Source organism: Candoia aspera, chromosome 3 (genome assembly GCF_035149785.1).
Source record: "Candoia aspera isolate rCanAsp1 chromosome 3, rCanAsp1.hap2, whole genome shotgun sequence".
NCBI classification, from domain to species: domain Eukaryota; kingdom Metazoa; phylum Chordata; class Lepidosauria; order Squamata; family Boidae; genus Candoia; species Candoia aspera.
In genome coordinates, this window is record NC_086155.1 from 199,995,091 (window position 1) to 200,017,907 (window position 22,817).

Sequence of the window (22,817 nt, forward strand, 5' to 3'; positions counted from 1 at the left end):
ACAGATTTCACATATGACATGTGTGTAAAGGGAAGTTCTTCAACAACTACTGGAACAAGCTATCATTCCTACTCTTACAGCTCCATTTGCCACTAACCATTAACCCTGATTTCAATCAGTTTCGCAACACTACCAGCAGCTCACCCCAAGGAGTTTATGCTTTGTAAAGGACACAAGCATGGATATTTAAAGCAGAATAGTGAATAACAATGAACTCTATATAAATATCACATTGGAACATGGTTGATTCTTTCATGCAGGTATCTTATCAGAATTGCTAAACATATTCCTGCTTTCAGTTGATTATCCATGTACTAAAGTGGATTTTTCCCCCTTGCAGAAAAAAAAGAAAAAGAAAAAGAGGAACTCTTTTTTCTGTTGCTTGTATTCTAACTCTGTTCCTGTAATGGTATGTGGGAATGACCTTGGGAGACAGGGGGAAGAGCCACAGCCAGGGCAGCGGTCAGATAAACAACAATGTAACCCACAGAAGGAATGTGTGCATGGCAAACACTGAGAAGGGACCCTCCATAGTTTATTGGGGTGTAAAGGTGACAGGGGAGAAATATACTTTCTGACTTGCAAGATTGATGTCAGCCTTGTGAGGTAGTCCAGACAGAAAGCACACTCAAGTGAACTAATTCTACTTTATTGTAGGGATACATTAACAGAATGTCGCAAGCCTGAAAGTACATTTCTGCCCCATCACCTTTACAGCCCAAGAAACTGGGGAGCGTCCCTTGTGAAACATTTACCATGCCTACGTTCCTGCTGCAGGCTCAGCTACCTCTTTTCCGACTGTTCCCTGTGGCTCTTCCTCCTGTCTCCCAAGGTCATTCCCACATCCCACTACACTTCCCCATCCCTGTGGTCTTCCCAAACTCTGCCTCTTCTTCAAAGTAGTCTTCAGTACCTGGAGTCTTTACCAACTGGGACAGGGGCTTAGTATGACAAGAGCTATTCTGGGGAAATGGCTCTACCACTGAGTTTGCACCAAGCAACCCCAGAACAGGTATGAAATCTGCTAATTGATCTTAAACCAGGAATTCAAACCCTCTATCAGCTTGAGTTGGACAGTCTTCTAACAGGCTGTAGAGGGGAGGCCTGGGCATACTTTTTAAAATAATAGCAGTCCTCATGGGAGGGTGCCATGCCACTGAGTCATTGCAGGTACACAGTCCGGTGATTGTCTCAGCAGACAAGGAAAGAAAGTAAGGAGTAGTTTGGTTCCAAAGAGCAGGGTCCTTGGATAAGGAAGACAAAAATTGGGTGCCTGATTTTTAGGTAGGGAAAGATTGGGGCGGGGGGGACTTAGGGATTAGAAATGGGGAGAGAAGCTGGGTGGTAACTAGGCATCATGGCTGAATTTTTGCTAAGGGCCACACATGCCCTGCAGCTATGGGTTGTGATTTAGGCAATGGCTACATCACAGATGCATTTTTCATGGCCCTGGAAAAGCATTTGTTGTGCTGCTAATTGCATGGGCAGCAAAAGCAATGCTCATACAGGGCACATGCATTGCTTCCATTCTGACATTCAGATGGATGCACATAAGCAGAGGCAGGGATCATACCATGATTCCATTGCTACTCTCCCATGCACAACAACAAAATGCCCAAGAAGAACTCAGTCTGATCTAACACCCAGGGCTGTTGTGGTGAAAAAGGGAGTCTGAAGTTTTATCGGTCTGAAGTCTTAAAAGGAAAACCATGAGACAAAATAAATAGGTCAAGCCTAGGTAGGATTACCAGCAGCAGGAAGAATTAATACAAAGTATTTATATTTCATTTGACGCCTTGCAAATGAAGGTGTCTGCATCACCGCAGACAACATCACCCAGCAATCTGTTCTCAATTTTGTCCACTTTTATAACATCTAATTACAGCAAACGGTGCTAAATGCAGGAAGCAAGTAAGGAGAACTGGTCATGCATGGAATGAAAAGGAATCCAATGGATAAATGGAATGGATAAATGGAGCTGGGAGAAACCCAGGTTCAAATCCACTCTCAGCTATAGAAGTTTCCTGGATGATTTTGGGCCAGTTCTTCCCTCTCAGCTGAGCCCTATCTCACGAGGTTGTTTTTGTAGGGAAAAGTAGGAGGAAAAAATGCCAGGTGTGCCACCTTGAGCTCCTAAATTTAGATTTATTAGAAATCTAATAAATAAAGATCTTACAGATTGACCAAACATTAGCACCAGCCCTAGGGAGATGTTTTCCTTTCCTCTTCAGGGGATTGAGAAGGTTTCTTACTCTAAAGCCAAGGCATGGGATATGAAGGAGCAGAGCAAGGTGGCTTACATGACAAAGTTGTATGCTAATGGATGGGGACATTTCAAAAAAGGGGGACTAAGTTCCTGCAGAGAAGGAAAACTGATATTGTGTGATTTTGGATCTGCCCTAGCAAAAAAGGAGGAGGTGGTATGTTGGCTTTCTTCCAGACTGACTCATCAGTCCTTGAAGTGTGTCAGAAAGACTGGTGTCTTAGGGCATTTTAACCTTTTCTGCTTTAATTTCTCTAGACAGACTTCACAAAGGATTTTGATGACATAGCTCATATATACAGAGAGAGAGACAGAGAGTCACATCCTACACGTCTTTTAAGCTGCCAAACTTTCCAGTTATGAGTTCAGAAATCATTTCTCTGTCTGGGCTGTACAAATCGTTGAAGATGCTTTGTGAAGAAACACAACCCACACTGCTAGTGAGCTACAGGTAGTGTTGGAGAGGTCTGAGTGAAGAGATGAAAATCTGCCTTGAACAGACCTACTGTCTCTCTCCCTCCATCCCTGAGGAATTTCAAAGTGTGTGCTTCTGTTTCAATCATCCCAAATGTTGTCTTTTGAGACATCCGTTCCTCCAACTGTTATCATCTATGGAACCCAAAGATTTCTTCAAAATGAGAAAACATGTGTCATGATGTCCCAGGGCAAGTCCACCCCTTAGGTGTGTCCATGTGATGACAGAAGACACATACAAAAGGGGCAGAGATTGTGCCATGATGTAAGAATGCACATTTCGGCACATGCATTATTTCCTATCCCTGCCCTGTAGAAACTCATCCATGTAAGAAATTCTTCCATATGCTCCCTGCTGATCACAATGATAGGCTTCAAAGCTTCAAAGTCTTTCAGGCAGCACTTATATAAACAAAGCTCTCTCTCTGGGAGCAGTGGAAGATGACTGCCCAATCTAGTGATCCTACGCTTTCTGATATTGTTCTGTGATGGTGCTTGGCCAAAGACATTTAGATATGCAACAAGGTTTGAAGACAAATCAGAGTGAGGACAAATGAGGATGTCTTCAGTTTGGGTAAATCATAGAGACAAAAATCTACCCAACCATAGTGATAAACAAAATTTGTATCTCTATCGGGTACACATAAATGAAGATGAGTGAGGTGGAGGAACTTGAAATTCTATTTTACAGCAGAGGAGTTTTCTGTATATAGAAGGCAGGCCTGTCCATTCAGTCTATCTGCTCACCACATAGCTGGAAAATCATATTTCTTTCCTATTGCCATGACTCAGGACCATCCAACTACTGAGCAAAATGCCATTTTCATCCAGAGGAAGCTTGAAGACTTCAGTTTATGTGGTGAATTTATGGGCTGGGTTTCTACAACATGCTAAACTCTAACCCAGATGAACAAAACTCAGTTCCTGGGTTTTCATATGTTAGGCCAAATAAATAAATTATACTGACTTAATGTAATGGTTTGATTCAAACAACTTACAAAGCAAAAACACAAATTACCCATCTCCATTTTAACTTGGTCTAAGTAAGGCCGAAATATAGATTGGATAGCTTGGAGTTGTTGAGGTGGGGTGAGGTGGGGAATGTAATTTGTGTCCCAAATATGCCACTTAGTTATTCTTGGGGAATAAAAATAGCTCTGTGAAGATGGTGGGGTGAGCTTTAGCACTTACTATAGTAATGACAGCTATTTTCTGCTGAGTTAAACAATAGTCCATGCCTGGCCGCACTTCTGCAAAATCGCGTCTTACCTGGAATCTGAAATCTTTCTCAAAAGATAGCACGGAACAAACTAGGACCATCAGCATACCATTCATGCACTCCACCCACTTCAACCCCCACAACCTACTCAGTGACAGATTCTGGGCAAAAAAAGAGGGTTGAAAAAGAAACAGCAATGGCTTCACTTTCAGGGGGTGATAAATCCATGGGCAAAAGCTGTAAAAGATCAGTTTGCAAGCAATGCTCTGTGTGATCCTGAAGATGTCATTTTCTATCCTCTTTTTTCCAAATAACTTTTAGAATCCTGCTGTCTAAACTTAAATAGTGAGAGGAATCATCCTTTGCTTCAACATAATCTATGTTTCTATCTTTACAGTCTGTCTTCAGTATTTCTATGTTTAAGTTCTATGTTTATATTTAATTATAATTCTGTTTTTATCTATATTTTTATTATTTTTAGTTATCTTGAACACCATTTTTGGCATTAGGGGAGTAGAATTTCCATAAAGTAAAATAGTATTATTAATTTTTGTTTTGTTTTGTTTTTATCAAGTAGGCATGCATAGAATTTGCACTGAGGTATATAATGGAGGAATAAATACTGCTGAAATTTAATTTCTAAGTTTTTTTTCCCTAATTTTGATTTGTAATAAACATTCTGAGATACCAGCACAGTAGATAGCTGGGATGTTCAAAAGAGCACAGCCTCTTCCCAAAATATTCCAGAGAAATTTTCCCACCCAGAATGGGCCAGTCCAAATATTCTAGAGAACTTCATCCAATTTGAAGGTAAATCATCTGGAACAGTGTGGTTAACAGACTCTTGGGCACACAACTACTGGGGTCACACAGCACACTAAACTGTAAATCTGGATTCACAAAACACAAATGCTATATTCACAGAATCAGCTATGCCCAAACAATGGAACCATATTATGGCTTAACTTGGTGGCTGAGTTCAATCCGAATTCTAAGCTACAGCTGGATCTCAACAGCATGACAAAACACAAACTATCCAGTCTCATTTTTAATAATAATAATAAATAATAATAATAATGCCAATTTATATGGCTGCCTATCTTGCCCAAACAGCTCTGGATGGCAAACGGAGATAAAAATACCAGTAATACCATAAGTAACAATACACAAGAAAAATAAAAAGAATGGTAGCTGAGAATAATCATTGACAATACCCACAGGCTCATCTAACCTCCCAACTCCCATGTCTGGGAGAAGAGCTAGGTCTTAAGGTCTTCTGCAAGACCAGAAAGATTGGTGCCCACCTAATCTCAGGGCAAATGGGGTTCCAAAGGGCAGTGGAGTGACAGAAAAGGCATCTCTAGCATATTGCGCAAACCCAGCCAGTATTTTCCTTGTCAGATTACAGTTTTGTCTGTAGCGTAAATCAACTGAAGCAATCAATTGTGTCATGGCTTGGTGAAATCAAAGGGCAGGAAGTGTTCATAGGTGACTGAGTAGAAATGAACTCCTCTCTTTGCAGAAGTAATGAATAAATAAATCCCTACATGAGGGGGAAAAACAGAACCTACTTTTCCCCCCCAGTGTAATCATTTTCTGTATGTAGAGACAACGAGTATATAAATAACCCATATATTGCACAGAGGTGACCCTTCTGAGAAATGGGTTAGCGTTAGGGTTAGGGTTAGAGTTCTGGGGCTTCAGAAAGGATGAAATCCAACTTGTTCTGAAGGAAACTGACATTTATTTTTATATTTAATGGGGAGGGGAGGGATTGGCTTGTTTTTAATCTTATGGTAGATATTTTAACAGAATAGAACCATTCTTAATTAGTAGAAACAGTTGAGAATCTTGGTTCATTGCAATGGGTTCTAATTTGATAAATAAATAACATGAGAAAAAGTGCCGTGCTGTCCTGCTGCAACCTCCACTCCTCACTACTTGCATGTGGCATTGCAACACAGGTATGAAAGTGGTGGGGTTTGCAAGGCAATATCATGATGCACATTTCATCAGTTGTCCCCTACCATCATTTGTCCCTCTTCTGTGGACATTCATGATATTGCATTACAGGGAAGCATTCAGTGATTGGAGTTTCCCACCTGCAATGTGAAGAGCCTTCAAGGGCAATCACATTCGTCAGATGTTTGGGAACATTAGGGCTGGCTTTAGGACATTTATGGGCTAGTAACAGGCAGTTGACACTGATCTCTGTCAATCCATGTATCCATCATCTAACTATCTAACCATCTCTCTCTCTCCATCCATCCATCGTCTATCATATATCCATCCATCCATCCATCATCATCTATCTACAGCAGTGTTTCTCAACCTTGGCAACTTTAAAATGTGTGGACTTCCACTCCCAGCACAGCTGGTCAGGGAATTCTGGGAGTTGAAGTCCATACATGTTAGTTGCCAAGGTTGAGAAACATTGATCTACAGTCTCTCTCTCTCTCTCTCTCCACCTCTGTCTAATTATCTATCCATCCTAGCTATATCTATTTATCTGTCTATCTATCTGTCTATCTCCATCCATCCATCCATCATTCCATCATCTCTCTCTTTCTATCTCTCAGTGAAGCACTGTCAGGCATCATCCTACTTGGTGCCCATGGAACCCCCAAATTATCTATCTATCTGTCTGTCTGTCTGTCTGTCTGTCTGTCTGTCTGTCTGTCTGTCTGTCTATCTATCTATCTATCTATCTATCTATCTATCTATCTATCTATCTATCTTTAAAAATGCCCAACATCTACAGGACACCCCATCTCATAGTCTTGAATTACAAGTCTTCAGCCACCATTTTTGGATGGTGTCTGCTGCCCATAAAGTCTCTTGCTCTCTCTGTAGAACAGAACAATGAACTCTGCTGTGGTCCCAATTCAGCTAACACTCTGGGAAGAGGAGCCCTGGCAGTTTCCAAGTTCTGATACATAGGTTAGTTCTGCCCAGCAGCAATTTCTTTAATTAACTGTTGTCAGTTAGAGGAAAAGCTAAGCAGAAAACTCTTTCCTACAGGCATTGGATATGGAAATGAAGTCAAATCTACGTGGCAGGTGATATTAAGGAGGAATGTTGAACTTACATGCTGCTTTCCCACAATGTTATCAAAAGGCAGCTCAGGGCTCCAGGATCCTTCAGTGAATGTTGCTCCGCTGTTTCTCCTGTCTGAAGAAGTGACAGACTCTTTGACAATATCTTCAGGTAAGGACAGCAGGCTTTCTTCAGGCTGTTTGATCAAGTATGTCTCGATGTTGTGTTTCCTCAAAAATTCATTGCGTTCTTTGCCATGTCCTTCTTCGACTTTATAATCCCCATTTAGACAATCTAAAGTAGCCTTGGATATATGGATTCGCCTACAGAGATGTAAAGAAGGAACAGAATGGATGGAAATGAAGAGCAAGCGCAAAATTCTGAGTAACACCAAGGTAAAATGTTGCAAAATGCTTTCTGCAGCTGGAAAAGGTTCTGCTGCAGTTTCTGTTGGAAGTGGATTTGCATCTTTAGCTCCCAGTGAATCCATGGCTAGAGCAATACTGTGTGTATGTGCCTTTGAGTCAGTGTTGACTCCTGGCAACTGCCTGGACTAGTCAAGCTTTCAGAAGAGGGTTGCCCTTGCCTTCTTCTTCCTAGGGCTAGGAGAATGGGACTGGCCCAAGGTCACCCAGATGGCTTTGTGCCTAAGGCAGGACTAGAGCTCATGGTCTCCTGATTTCTAGCCTGAGAGCAATATTCACTGGAACAAAATCCAGCTAGCATTAACCTTTCTCTTTGAAAAAGCTTTCTTCTGCAAGTATATGAAGTGGTTAGGATGGGGTAAGGTGGGGACTCTTTAAGTTTTCTTCCTTTTAACAGCAAAAATGCCTCACAGGCTAAGGGTAATATGAGACTCTGCAAGTGATGGGTTTTTTTCCCCTGTAGCACTTCCTGGACTGACCAAGGAACCACATGGATTCCTTTTGAGTGGGTAGGAAAGTCTAGGCCCATTCCAGATGTATCAAGAGGTAGGCAAGAACAAAAAACATCTATGCTACTATGCTACTTTTGTCCAGAATTTGGAGTTCAATTTATCCTCATAATTCAAAAGAAGCGAAACCTAGTCCATTTTAACTCAGCAGAATGTTGCCTTGACTTGGAGAACTCATATAAGCTTGCATTTTGGTGGGGAAAAAAATCAAACCAGCACTTTAACTTGTCAATTCATCTGATTAAACAGAGACAGTGAAAAAGAGACATTGATTTCCATTAAAATGCACATGTAGAAGGCAATCCGTGGCTTGGATAAGCTGTGGTGCTGAGATAAGCCTGGTTTCCGTCTGAAGGATGATAGAAGAAGGAAGCTGTTAGAACCTTATTTGTGCCCTGATATTATCAGAAAAACATGGGAGAGAACATTTGGGTAGGCTGCCCCCATATTCTGAAATTTCAGAGGTGGACACTGTGAACATTCTCAACACAACCCCCACCCCCATCCCCAGGGAGAGGAAATTGGGACTTCTTGAGAAAAAAAAAAGAGAAGGTGGTACAATTTTTCAAAATGATTATGACACTGGAGATGACTAAACCTTTCAGTCTCCAACAATGCCACCTCAGAAGGACCTCTCCCATAGGGGGAACAGAAAAAGCCAACTTCCAAACAGACTCCATTGATACAATGGAGGATCCAATAGAAGTCTGCTGCAGAGTCTGCTACAGAGTGACAACCCCTGAGTTCCCTGGTAAGAAAACATGTCTAATAAATCCATGGCCCTCTGTGATGTACAGATTTCCAAAGTCATTAGAGTTCAATAAGAGGAGCCAGGAAGAGCCTAGATCTCAGGAACTTCAAGCCACATACAAAGCATGCCCTTCCTTCAATGCTATCTCTGCAACTAGAGGCCTGTGATGGGGGCTGAATGAAGCATCATGACTGCCCCCCATGTCACCCAGTGAGTTTCCAGGGCTGAGGGTGGACCTGAATTTGGATCTTCCCAGGATGAGTCCAACACCTTCACTACTACCCCATCCCTGTATACCATGTTTGGCATAAAGCCAGACTGAGAAACTCCTTCTTTATCAGAATGAGCAAATCCAAGGAAACATTGCTTGTAGCTTAGAGGTTAAAGAGAGGCAGCAGTTTTTATTCCACACAGATGGGGCATTAGAAAAGCCCAAACTTTAGTATTCCTGCTGTAAGAATAAGACTCACAATCTAGAACATGATGGCATCATTTGACCCGATTCCACTTACCCAGGTATTCCACCTGACTCAAGTTTGTTTGCAATGTCTACATCCCATGACCAAACATCGAATTGCCATTTCCGCAGACCCAGGACCCCACACAGCACAGATCCAGAGTGTATACCGATCCTCATGTCCACATCATGCTTTGTCCTTGACCGAACATACCTAAACAAAGGATTCAATTATGTATTGAATTCTGTATTATTGTATAGTTCAATAATTCAGCTGTGAGACAGAGAGAGAAAGAGGAGAGAATCCAATCTAAAATTGCAGTTCCATCATGATATTTAAGATCAAGAGTAGACAATATTTCTGGACGAAGGACCACATTTATTGTTTGGGCTGCACACTGAAGCTGTCTTCCAAAACGACAGATTTCGGCTGTGACCATGTGCTTGAAGGCCGACATCTTTCTTACATGTGTCACATATGTGATGCTCATCAAAAGGGGGTTGGGCTTCAATCACACAATCACAGATGCCATCTTGACTTTTTTATCTCCTTCTTGCCCCTCATCCCACCCACAAACATACCTGCAAAAAGAAGTGGCTGGTGTCAGGATAAAAATTATTTTTAATTCTAATCAAATGTCAATATTAAAAAAAATGAATTCAAATATGATTAGAGTCATACATTTCATAACTTTTCCCATCGCTTTAAAAATTGAAATTTGGTAACAATGTTGGAAGGTTTCCCAGGACCACATGGTAGACTTTTGTGAGATACCTATAATCATGCACGTGCTTCGCCAATACATTGTTGATTAAGACAGATACAGGCCCAGAGTTGTTGAGAGTCAGCTGACATATACATTTCATAATAACAATTTTTTGAGATGGCCAGCTGGGATTCCAGAAGTATATAGAAAGGATTTCCTGATGACCATCAGGACTACTTTAAGGAATCTGGGGCTCAAATACAATGTCAGGTTTGAAGCCCCACCCTAATAGGCCTAGATTATTATTGCAGATGGATTACTCAAAATGAGGAAGAGGATGAGGAGCAAGAAGAGATGGGGTGCTTTAGAGGAAATATTCCCAGATCATTTTGTCAGTCCACAGAAAAGCAACACTATACAGAAACATTCTGCTTAGGAAAATGGCCCTTGGCTGACATGGAATGGTGTCAACCTATGGGGGGATGTGCCCATCTGAACATTCTTAGCTCAAGAAAAACATGAGGTGCTCTCAAAAGGGCATGAAGAAATGGAGGCAGGAATTCATAGACTTTTTCCTTTCATCACCATCCCATAATCTGCTTCCTTCTGCTACTCTGCTTAGAAGAAAACTTTTCTGCGGTCCAGTACAGTTATATATGCTGCAACAGCCCTCATGATCACCCCTTAACCCTGGAATCCTCTTCTGCTAACACACAACTCCAGGTCAGTTTCATTCCATTGTAAGCAACACATTATTCTGTTCTTTTCCTCTTCAGAAAGAAACAAGTGAAGAGTTTGGTTAAGAGAGGCGTATATGAGGTCGGGGCCTGTACAAGATTGATTTTGTGGAGTCCGTGGTGTTCTCTGAGCTTGGATGTTTACTTGCAGATGTTTCATTACCCATCATGATGATGTTACCTAGCTGGGTAATGAAACATCTGTAATCAAATATCCAAGCTCAGAGAGTACCAAGGACTCCACAGTTCAACTCTAATATTCTCTTTTATTAGAAGGTTGATTTTAAAACCAGGTCAAGATCCTAAATCCTGTGCTAGCTGTAGGCCTCCTTCATTGTTGTTGTTTATTCGTTTAGTCGCTTCCGACTCTTCGTGACTTCATGGACCAGCCCACGCCAGAGCTTCCTGTCGGTCGTCAACACCCCCAGCTCCTCCAGGGACGAGTCCGTCACCTCTAGAATGTCATCCATCCACCTTGCCCTTGGTCGGCCCCTCTTCCTTTTGCCCTCCACTCTCCCTAGCATCAGCATCTTCTCCAGGGTGTCCTGTCTTCTCATGATGTGGCCAAAGTATTTCAGTTTGGCCTTTAATATCATTCCCTCAAGTGAGCAGTCTGGCTTTATTTCCTGGAGGATGGACTGGTTGGATCTTCTTGCAGTCCAAGGCACTCTCAGAATTTTCCTCCAACAGCACAGTTCAAAAGCATCGATCTTCCTTCGCTCAGCCTTCCTTATGGTCCAGCTCTCGCAGCCATATGTTACTACAGGGAACACCATTGCTTTAACTATGCGGGCCTTTGTTGTCAGTGTGATGTCTCTGCTCTTAACTATTTTATTGAGATTTGTCATTGCTCTTCTTCCAAGGATTAAGCGTCTTCTGATTTCCTGACTGCAGTCAGCATCTGCAGTAATCTTTGCGCCTAGGAATACAAAGTCTTTCACTGCTTCTACATTTTCTCCCTCTATGTGCCAGTTATCAGGCCTCCTTCATTAACTAATGTGAATACCAACAGCTTGACTACTTTACTGGCTAGGTTGCAGAAGGTTTTATTACACATAACCCACCCCTCCAAGTCAAGGGGTTACCAAACATTGACAAGCACCAGCCAATTTATGTTTATTAATTGATAGAAGGATAGAATGGATAGAATTATTGTCTTTAAATGCAGAAAAAGCCTTTGATTTGGTCTGGATTAAAATTTTTAAGCAGATGATCATTAGATATGGCTTTCCAAAGGATTTTGTTCATTGGATTTAGGTTTGGTATTTGCAAGTCTGCACTAGAGTCATTGCAAACTAAATAATTTCAGACTCTTTGAGTTACAATGTGGCACTTGGCAAGGCTGCCTACTTTTTAATTTATTTTATTTATTTTCTATCCGGCCTTTATTGTTTTTATAAATAACTCAAAGCAACGAACATACAAAATACTCCTTTCTCCTCCTATTTTCCCCACAAAAGCAACCCTGTGAGTTGGGCTGAGAGAGGGTGACTGGCCCAAGGTCACCCAGCCGGCTTTCATGCCTAAGGCGGGACTAGAACTCACCATCACCTGGTTTCTAGCCCAGCACCTTAACCACTAGACCAAACTGGCTCTTTGCTCTTGCTCTTCAATTGGATCCTTGAACCTTTAGTTATTATTGCAAGGTAATCATTTGACAGTATGAGTACTATTTGGCAGGCTATAAGTACAAATAATTTTTATATGTCAATGCTACTTTAGCAATTTTGGATACGTTTTCTACTTCTCTTCCTAATTTCATATAGGTAGTACAGTATTTTGGAAAGTACTCTGGCTATTATTTGCAATAAATCTTGCTTACTTCCCTTAAGTTCTAACTTACCAACACAGTTATGTAAAGAGTTGAGTTTTGTGATTTCCACTGATTATATCAATTGATTATATGCCATCAAGTCACTGTAGACTCTTAGTGATTACATAGATAAATTTTATCCATGACAAATTGTCCCTAACCTCATCTTTCAAGTCTTCCAATTGTGCACTCATTGCCAGTGTAACTGAGTCAATCCACTTTGCTGCTGGTTGCCCTCTTCTTCTCTTTTCTTCCACCCTTCCCAGCATTAGAGCCTTTTCCAGAGAGCTGGGTCTTCCCATAATGTGTCCAAAGTAGGATAATTTAAGCCTGGTCATTTGTGCCTCCAGGGAGAACTCTGGGTTGATTTGTTTGATGATCCATTGGTTTGTTTTCTCGGCTGTCCATGGTATTCTCAGAAATCAGAAAGTTCAAAAATATCAATACTCTTCTTATCCTGCTTCTTCAAATTTTCACTTCCATGGAGTGTCACAAGGAATACCATGGCTTGCACAATTCTGATCTTTGTAGGTACAGACACATCACACGACATTTGAATAGCTTTGCCAAGACCTTCATGGTTGCTCTACCATGTGCTAGTCTGAGACACATTTCTTTTTTTTTTTATAAAGCTTTATTAATTTTTTCAACATGTACATAAAATACATAAACACTAAAAAGAGTGAAACAAAGAATACTACAAGAAAAAAGAAAACTAAAAAAGTGTGAGAATACAGAGAAGACTATTACATGGTGGCTTCTGACTTTCTACAGCAAAGATATATATTACTCATTATCAATCTCTAACTGTAATTTAAACTAAGATAAACATTATTTCTATAAAGCATTTCCATCTCTATATGGCATTCTCCTCTAAAACAAACTCTCTCTCCCTCTTAAAATTTTTTTTTAAAAAAACCTTTTTCTAACATAATTATTCACCTAATAAGCAAATACCCAAATATTCTCCTACTTCACTAAAATTTTACTCCTCAATGCCTACTAAAATAACAAAAAATAAATTATCTACATTTGGTTAATGTCCTTTTACCCAAGATAAAATCACTATCCCCAAAACAAAAATATCAGTCTAAACTATCTAAAGACACCATCCTGATAAACACATTTAAACAATTATCTGACTTCAAAATAGACTAAGGCATTTACGTATCTCAGTATTACACACAAAGCTTTCCCCTTGCAAGTCTCAAGTTCAGCAGCCAGCCTTCGTTCTTGGTCTTGATTTTCCAGGAACTTAGCCAACCGCATCTCTCCCTTTGCTCCTGAAACTCTTCTTTCTTCAGAATCAAAGTTAACTCTTCACAGTCCAATTTTTCTCCCTTCACTTTTTGACTTGGAAACGTTCATCTTCATTTCTTCCTTAAAGAAGGAGCACTACTCTCAAAGTAGTTGTCACCCTTGTCTTCTTTTTCAAGTTGTTGGTAGGCTTTAGAACTCCACAAGTTCTAGGAGACGATCCAGGGCTTGGATGACATCAAGATAGAGTTCTTTAAAGATCACTTTCATTTCTTCCATGTCTCTCCACAGTGTGTTATCAGGAGAAAAAAGATGTAAGCATAAGCCGTTCTCACAGGAAAGCAGAGGCAGACAGCTCAAAATTCAACTCCACAGATTGAGCGAAGTAGATAAATCTTTTATAATCCTCGAACCAATGTTAGAATTTAGATATTAAAATGGCCAGCTTTCCAAATTAGTACATTCCAAAAATAATGAAAATCAACAAGAGCTTCGTGTTTCTTTGTTGCAAAAGGCCTCTCTTCAGTAACAAATCAACCAACCAACCAACCAACCAACCAACCAACCAACCAACCAAACCTTGGTGTTTTAGAAATGGGGTGGCAAGATTTAGTGTCCGTTTTACAGCTTCGGTGCAGCCCCAAACTTGATGACATCCACGACTCCCAGCATTCTCAATCACGGATTGATCACAAGGACTCTGTTCCGCGACCCCCCGCAAGAAAATGCTCTCTGGAGAACTAATGGTATGATTTCCTGGATTCTCCTTACCTGGAGAATTCTTCAGGCTGCAGGGACCCAGCCTGCACCCAGAAAATGCTGTGCTGTTGGTGCAGTACCTCACAGTCTGCCATTCCCCACAGGAAGCCTCTGAGACATATTTCTTGAATGCTTGATCCTTTACTGTTGATGGTTGATCTTAAAAGGCAGAAGCTATTCACCACTTTGATATCTTCATTGTCAATTCTAAGCCGATTATATTAATTACTTTATATTCCCCCAAACATTTCTAAATATGTGAAAATAAATATGTTGAAACTTTTAGAAAAGATTGAATTGGATATAAATAGAGGCATTAAGATCCCATTATGCCTATGGGATTAGTGTTATTAAAATGAATATTGTCCCTCATTTGATCTATGTTCTTAGAGGTATTCTAATGTTAACACCTAATACATATTTTCTTCACATTACTAGGTTATTTAGGAAATTTATTTGAGATAGTAGGCCACTGAGACTTTTATTAGCTAAATTGAGATTATCTTCTGAGGAGAGTGGCTTTAACTTATCTGATTTGCAAAAATATCCTTGGGCTTATTTTATCAGCCATAAGTATGCGGAATGACAATTTAGTGCAACATTGTCTTTTACGACCTATGTTGGAAAGTTATTATTTATTCCCTTTGCAATCATGGCAAGTTCTTAGAACAACATCTAGCAGAAAATGTGTTTTATTTTGAGGAATGCAGGCAGCAAGAAATCTTTTGGGTGCATTGGATTCCTTGAAGAATGTACTTGAAAGGATGGACACCAGATTTTCTCTGTTGGAGATGTAAAAATCTGAGGGTTCATTGATCCATATGATAAGGTCCTATGAATTCTTGACACTTTTCTGGAATAGCATTTTAATGAATTTAGTTCGATTTATGGGGAACTCTTTAAATATTGAAGATGTTAATGTGAGTCAAATTATCTGACTGTCTGTGAGGAATTATGGTTGTACCATGCATGGGGAGTGGTAAAAAGAATACTATTGAGAAATTGGAAAAGTGATATTATTCTGGATATTAATGATTGGCTTTCGGAAATGTGTTATTGTTGTGTATCTTGGTTGGTTGCTTATATTCTGTACTTCCTTAAAATAAATTAATTAACAACAACAACAGCTGCAGTTACAAAGAAACAAGTACAAATAATTGACATTGCAGTAGCTGGAGACAGAAGGGTTAATATGGAAAGAACTAGAACAAATAGGGAAATAAAAAGACCTTCGAAAAGAGATTTAGCAAATATGGAAAAACGAAGTTGTAGTAATGCTAACAGTGGTTAGTGCACTGGGTGCCACCCCAAGATTGCACAATAGGAATGGACAGAATCTTAACATGTTGATTACAAAAAGTTGCATTACTTTGAATAACACGTATATTATGACACTGTCTTTAGATATCCTAGAATCTTGGGAAAGATCTGACAGTCAAAAGTACTACATTCAGACAGAACTACCTGGTAGATCATGTGTAAACAACGACAATAATAAAAACATCCCTGCAGCGATAGGCAGAAGCAAATGGTAGTTGCTTCCATTTTTTATATAGGTATTTTGTTTAAAGCTTTAAAGCTTTTATATAGGTATTTTGTTTAAATTAAAGCACTATGTGCTGGAATATTTCAAGTCAGGCTGTTCTGTTCCTAACTTGGACAAACATGCTTCCCCCACCCCGCATTTCATCCCATGGATCAGCAAGGTTTATGGGCTCCCTGTTTTAGGAACAAAGTTCGTCTCTACTCCTGCTTTAAACTACATTCCAGCAGCAAAGAAAGCTTGATGGTAACCGGGAATACTTGTGTGTGTGTGGCTGAATTATAAACTCCACTCAGTTCTGGAATTCAGTGCAAATTCCTGAATCCAAATTTCATCAGTTCTGCACAGAGGTCTTTTGCAATGAACTGTGGCTCTAGTTATTTTAAAGAAGGGGGTGGGAGTGGGGAAGAGAAGATTCCTACAAAATATTCTACTGTCCCAAGGTAAGAGCTGGAAAACCACAGACTGTAGCACAGTGTGAGGGCAGCAATAAAACCAAACACAAATTACCTGATGGTTTTGATCATGCTGAGTCCCATTTCAACGCAACAGTGAGCATGATCCTGGCGAGGCTCTGGAAGTCCAGATACACAATAGTAGCAGTCTCCCAAGATCTTAATTCTAAGGCAATGATGTTCCTATAGATGAAAAAAAAAATGAATAGCAGCTCTGAAATTCTTTATACAAAAAGAAAGTGTATATGGACAACTCTGGAGAGAAAATGTGAAGTTCTAGAGCACTGGCGTACCGTTCTGTATCCAGAAAGAAATAAGACCCACTATTTCCCACAAAGAACAGCATCCTAATGCCTTCCAAGATCTGACACTCTTGCCAAGTTACTCACATCAGAACTCAAAGTGAGAAATTCCCCACGTTTAGAGGAATGCAGTGGTTGGACAAGAAAGGAGATGTCAATCTGAATGCAGATTCGGGTTCCCAGATTACAAGGTCCTGGAGATCACCTTGGACACTGAAGAGTTACTGTAGTGGAACAAAGTTTTGGCAAAACTGGCTCTGACTGGTTTATCTAGAGGTGATAATGAAGATGATCAGTGGTGATCTAAATTGGTCAAGGCCACCTGGGAGTTGTAAATTTCCTACAGTGCACTCAGTGTACTGTAAACAGTGGTTTCTTGGCAGTCTAGAAACAAAGAAGCCAAAAATAATGCTTTTTTAATGACATTATAAGAAATTTTAAAAGCAAAGTGTGATGTGTGCTTCATAATATGGAAAGACCAGAGAACTGGGAATATTTAGAACACTTCTCCTTATCCCCTATTAGACCATAATAGAAGTTGAATTAGTCTAAATGTAATGGATATTTTCCAGAGAAAGGTAATGTAAGTGCGTGTCTGTGAACTTGCTCTAGAATAGGTTACGATCCCTGGAAGGTTGGCTGCCTAGCAGGATGAAAAGACGCTGACAGATTTCCATCTGTGATCTGATGTTTCTCCAGATGGTCTCAGCACCGTGTGTAGTCATGGCAGCTTGAAAAAAGGCCAAAATAATTACATCATGAAGGCACAGTTCATAAAAATGGAGATGAATTAAAAAAAAACATATCCATTTCTATCATATGGTCCAAGAAATTAGAAATTCTTTTCTCTTGTTAACTTGATTGTCCTCTAGTTTTCATGTTTCTTGGTTTTATCATTCCCGAAGAAATCTTCTGATTAGTATACAATCCGGATACAACCCCTGACACATGTACTTTGAACTAGAATATGATTTAAGCCATACAGTACTAAAATGCCATCTAAGCACAATGGGAACCAATTCAGAGTATGAAACTCAAAGATGTGCTGCCCTGGAGTAAAATAATAGAGGTGCAAAAAACTAGAAGGGCCACCAGATATAAATGGTAAAATCACATTGCTTGAAATAAAATACTAAATCCCCATCACCACCACCACCACCAAAGCCTGTAAAAATACAAAAGAGCATTTTTCTGACTTTCCTATTGAAAACTGTAGGGCTTAAATGTGCCCCCTTTTTTGACAATACAGTTTTCTGCACTTCCGGCTTCCCTTATATAAGCAGAACACGGGAAGGAATATCATGTTCTCGTGCAGCCCATGCAGTAGGCTGCTAACCTTGAGAGAGCATGCCACGCTGAAACCAGTGCATCTATGGCAGATACATTCCTTGATTACTCAGCAAGGTATTTTTCATTCACTGAACATTTACTCAATTAATGTGGTGGATTAGTGATAGATCACTCATATCATTACTTCATGAATGAGAATGAAACATGAATCATTGGAGCTGGGGAGGTCCTGGGAAGCCATTTAGTTGAAGCCTATGCTTGACACAGAAATAGCAAAAGAGAACATCTCATCTCTGCATGAAGAGCTTCAGCAAAGAGAAGGTACCACCTTGTTGGACAGCTGCTTTGAGATGGACATTTAGTGTACATTTTGCTGGTAAGAACAGTCCAACGATTCGGAATGCTAGAAGATACATGTTGGATTAAAAGACGACTTACAAACACAGAGCACGGTATAATTAAATTGTGGAATTCTCTAACACAAGTTGTGCTGCACATCTTGTGTTAGAGGATTTCAGTAGTTTCAAAGGAGCATGAGACAAATTTATGAAGAATAACCTTTTAACAGTAAAAGATTAGTAAAAGATTATCAAGATTGGTCTTGATAATCATTGATGATTCAGAATACATGAATGCAGATGAGAGGTAGTTGAATTCATGTCCTATTTTTGAGCTTTGCTTTAATAGACAGACTAAAGGACTAGAAAAGTTTTGGGTTAATCTAGGAGGGTTTTTCTCAAGTGCTTACAACCTATGACAAAATTCCCATGCATGATTTAAAGCAAGCTTAACCTTGCTTTATAAATATAGCAAAAATACAGCACGGCCTATCTGAAAGTAAGCAAGACAAATTGACATCAAAGAAAGCCAAAGAGATTAGCTTCTGCAGCATTTATTCATTCCAAGACGTCTATCAGAAAGTTATTTTTTTCTTTCTCTCTCCCCGGGCTATGAAATAATGGATTATTTTTCCTATGTTCTATGCCATGTTATCAATTTTGCAGAGTCTTTCAACCAGGACTGATATACCAAGTGCTTGGCAGAAGCTAAGAGAATGTTATTAATCTCAGTTTGGAAACACGGCTCTGAAGACAAATGGAGAAAGGTGGATAGCACATCCTCAAAGGAACTGGAGAACAGGACAACTTATCTGTCATCCTGGTCTTCTCCAAACTGATAAGGCTGCAATATCATGACCAGCATTTGCTTTAAGGATGGGAAAGGTAGACAGAAGCCACTTCTAAGGGATGCAAAGACAAGGGAACAATTTTGGACGAACTACATTACACTCAAACATTTATCTCCTTGTGCAAGGAGTTTAATCCTTCTCCTCTCTCCCAAAGATTCACCATCAGGCAGGACATTAAAAATAAACAAGCAAGCAAGCTTCTGGACTGACATTGAAGGAACTCATTTATCTCCCTGCTTGGGCAATTGGTTTGGCTTCCCTTCCCAGTTGCCATGTGGGTTGTGACAGTCTGTGACAGTCTGTGAAAGCCTGTGAAAGTCTCCCAGGGGTGATGGAGGGACTGGTTGGGGAAGGCCTGTTTGACAAATCCTTGAGATACCGAGGGAAATACATCTAGACAGAGAACTGGCCAAAGGGATATTCTTGTAAATAGCTACAAGTTGCCTCTTCCCAAGTACCTGAAAGATGCATTGCAGCCATTAGCCTGACTAGGCAATGTGTTTGCAAATACTTGCACCAGAGCCTTGCCTAACCCCAGATCACTGGCACATTTTACTGGATAAAGACACCTGGCAGTGGCCCCTTCTCCTGCTGCTTCATTATGCATCCATGTGTACCACTACCTGTGATTCTGATTTCAGCCATATATTTATTTATTTTATTTATTTTATAAATCTATTCACCGCCCATCTCTCCCCTGCGGGTGGACTCTGGGCGGCATACAATAAAACAAGGTTAAAATATAAAACCATTACGATTGCAAAATACAACAAAAATATAAATATAATCAAATCTACATGGTGAAGAGATCTTAATCAGTCCTTCAGTGTGGTAGGTTCCTCTGAATCACATATGGTGATTGTATCTACCTTTTGCAATTATCCTTCAGTTGTAGAGCACTGTCTGTACTTCAGAATGGAGATTGTGATGCACTGATGCAGAAAATAATATGCAGGCGTGACAGTGGCCTGGAGGCAATTATGCCTTCTCTGGGATGGCCTCTCTGCTATGCAATGACTTCCTCTCTGAGGCCACCATGCAGCCCTCATTCAAACTTCTCTTCAAAACCCAACTTTTTACGTTGGCCTTCCCCAGTTACAAACTCCACCAACATTTCCTTTTAGTGAATTGTTTTCTACTTTCTCTTCCCCTCTGTTTTTGTTTCGTTTTATTCTGGAATGATTTCATGATATTTTGTAAACCATTTCAGGATAGCTTGTCCTGAGACTTGGTATTGCATTTCTTTAAATACACAAGTGAAAATTCAGATCGGTCCAGATATATTTTGCAAGGTGATAGAACATCGTAGAGTTGCCAGCACAAGGCTACAGAAAGAAGAAAACATAATCAATTTCAGAAAACAGGAGGAGAATTTGCATTTTTAGTCCTCCATACCCTGTGCTATCCTGTGCTATCAAGCATATCCAGATTCCCTTTTTTAATGCATTTGGCAGATACTGGCGATGATGATGATAATGGTGATGATGATGGTGATGGTGATGATTATTTTTGTTCAAGAGTGTCTTCATAGTCAGTGAACAAGAAAAAAGGAAATCAACAATGGTTCCCTTCTAGCCAAACAGAAGACAACCCCACTTTTCTGGCTCCTACCAGCCCCTTATTTAGTAAAAGAAAATGTCCGAACTTGGAAAAGACAAACCAAGATCCAGTGTCAAAGTGTCACTCAGCACTGCTGTTGCTCCAGAGGCTGGTTCCTGGTGGGTGGGTGGGTGGGTGGGTGGGTGGGTGCAGGAGCCACTGGTGAGGGTAGATTCTGCTCCATAGGCTAGACTAATTGATTCATCATCTGAGTTAACTCATCCATCTGAACTGCCAGGCAGGTTTAATTCTGGAGTAAGATGATGGTGACCTGATCCATGGTCAAGGGATTGGTAGCTATGCTTAATCCTGGAGTCTTGGGGGGGTGTCCTCCTCCTATGAAGCTAATCATACCATCAAAGCTTTACCCAGGCCAATATTGCTCCCTCCAGAAGCCCAACTAGCAAGGTGGGTTAACATATGCAAGAAGCCCTAACAATGAACATCAGCTACAGCAGAATCAAGCAATTAAGTCCTGTACGTCCCAGGGCACAAGCATTGTGACTCCTTCTTCTGCCCTTTAGTAGTAATAGACTTCTGGTTGTTCATTTCTCAGCCATGGACATGGAGGTTACCTGCACCATCTGTTGATAACAATCCTGCCTAGTCTCAGCCTCTTTGCCAAATTCAACCCTCCTATCTAGTGTCTACAGAGTTGTTGTGATTGAAGGAAAGACTTTCCTCCAATCAAACTCCATTTCTCCTTTAAAGACTATGCAAATAGACAGCATTTATTTCCCACTAATGATTTCAGAGCTTTGGGTGCATCAGCAGGAATGGAAAAATACAACTTGCCACCTTCCCTGAGAAACTGAGTAGGTTTCTTAAGGATCACTAGCTTAAGGATTCATGAAATACGGAAGGGGAATGAAACATTTGCTTAAAAAGAACAAAAAGGCCATTTGGCTGGGCAAACAAGTGGAAGGAATGATTAACACAGCAAAATTAAATCAGGTATATTTCAAAACTATACAGCAACAATGTACAGCCTGCCAAGCACATGTTAGTTTTGCCTGCCTGAGACTGTAAAGTCAAGGATGCAGTTGGGAACGAAAGAAACCAAAATTCTGCATTTGGCATAGCGGGTCACCCATTGTGCAAATCCGACTGAAGATGAAAAAGATGTTTGTGTGTGTGTGTGTGTGTGCGCGCCTCTGTTTCTCCACCATGCTTCTCTACTGACGTTCAGAAAAAGGAATTAGCAGTTGGACTCACGTGGGCTAAGCGATCGAATCTGGCAAAGAGTTCATTCAGCATCCGAACCAGCTCTTGAGCTGATAAAGTTGTAGAGAGATTTGTGAATCCTTTCACATCTGCAAAAAGAATGCTGAACACAGAAAGGAGATGAACAGTCAGATTAGCATGGCTGCAGTATGGCTTTTCAGAGCAAGCAGTTGAAAGAGTAATGCTACATAAAGGGCATCATGATTGATAGATCATACCATCAAGTCTTAGTGACTACATAGATTTTCTCCAGAATGACCTGTCCCCAACCCAATCCTTCAGTTTTCCAATGATGTAGACTACAAGCAATGCTTATGGCAGAGACATTAGCTGGCTGGGGAATTCTGGGAGTTGAAGTCCACACATCTCAAAGTTGCAAAGGTTGAGAAACACCGCCCTGTTGTATTCAGGTGGGTTGTTCCTTCCCCATCCATGCTCTCCTTCCAGTTTCCTGGCAGCTGCCCAGTGAGGGATAAGTCAGTCTTCCACCTCTTGGATTATGCACTCTTGTGTGATGGGTGCAAATGCCTCACGTACAGCAGTAACTGGAAAGATTATAGCTGAGCTTAATCCCATTTACAGGGAAGCAAGTCCCATCAATTCTGGTAATACATCCTTTGAAGACAGCCTGCTTGAAATGGCAGACTCAGTGGGCTACAATGGAAAACTGGAGCACTTAAGAAAAGAAAATCCTCTCATTTGCACCAGATGAGAGGCGGGCAGCAGAGCGCTGAGATATTCTCAGAAATTAGAGAGGCAAATCTCAGTTTTCAAAAAGAAAGAGGGAGAGGAAAACAACAGCAGAAAG

At 40.5% G+C, this 22,817-nt stretch overlaps 1 protein-coding gene across 1 annotated transcript in view; it reads right to left on the minus strand.

Annotated features, from left to right (window-relative positions):
- Window positions 1-22,817, minus strand: part of ADCY8 (adenylate cyclase 8) — a 72,760-nt gene that overhangs the window by 44,708 nt on the left and 5,235 nt on the right. The window contains exons 3-6 of the mRNA XM_063299693.1: window positions 22,001-22,112; window positions 16,461-16,588; window positions 9,190-9,348; window positions 7,045-7,315 (exon numbers count right to left, since the gene is read on the minus strand). Coding sequence (XP_063155763.1) covers window positions 7,045-7,315; window positions 9,190-9,348; window positions 16,461-16,588; window positions 22,001-22,112 — 670 coding nt within the window. The remainder of the gene's footprint in view (window positions 1-7,044; window positions 7,316-9,189; window positions 9,349-16,460; window positions 16,589-22,000; window positions 22,113-22,817) is intronic.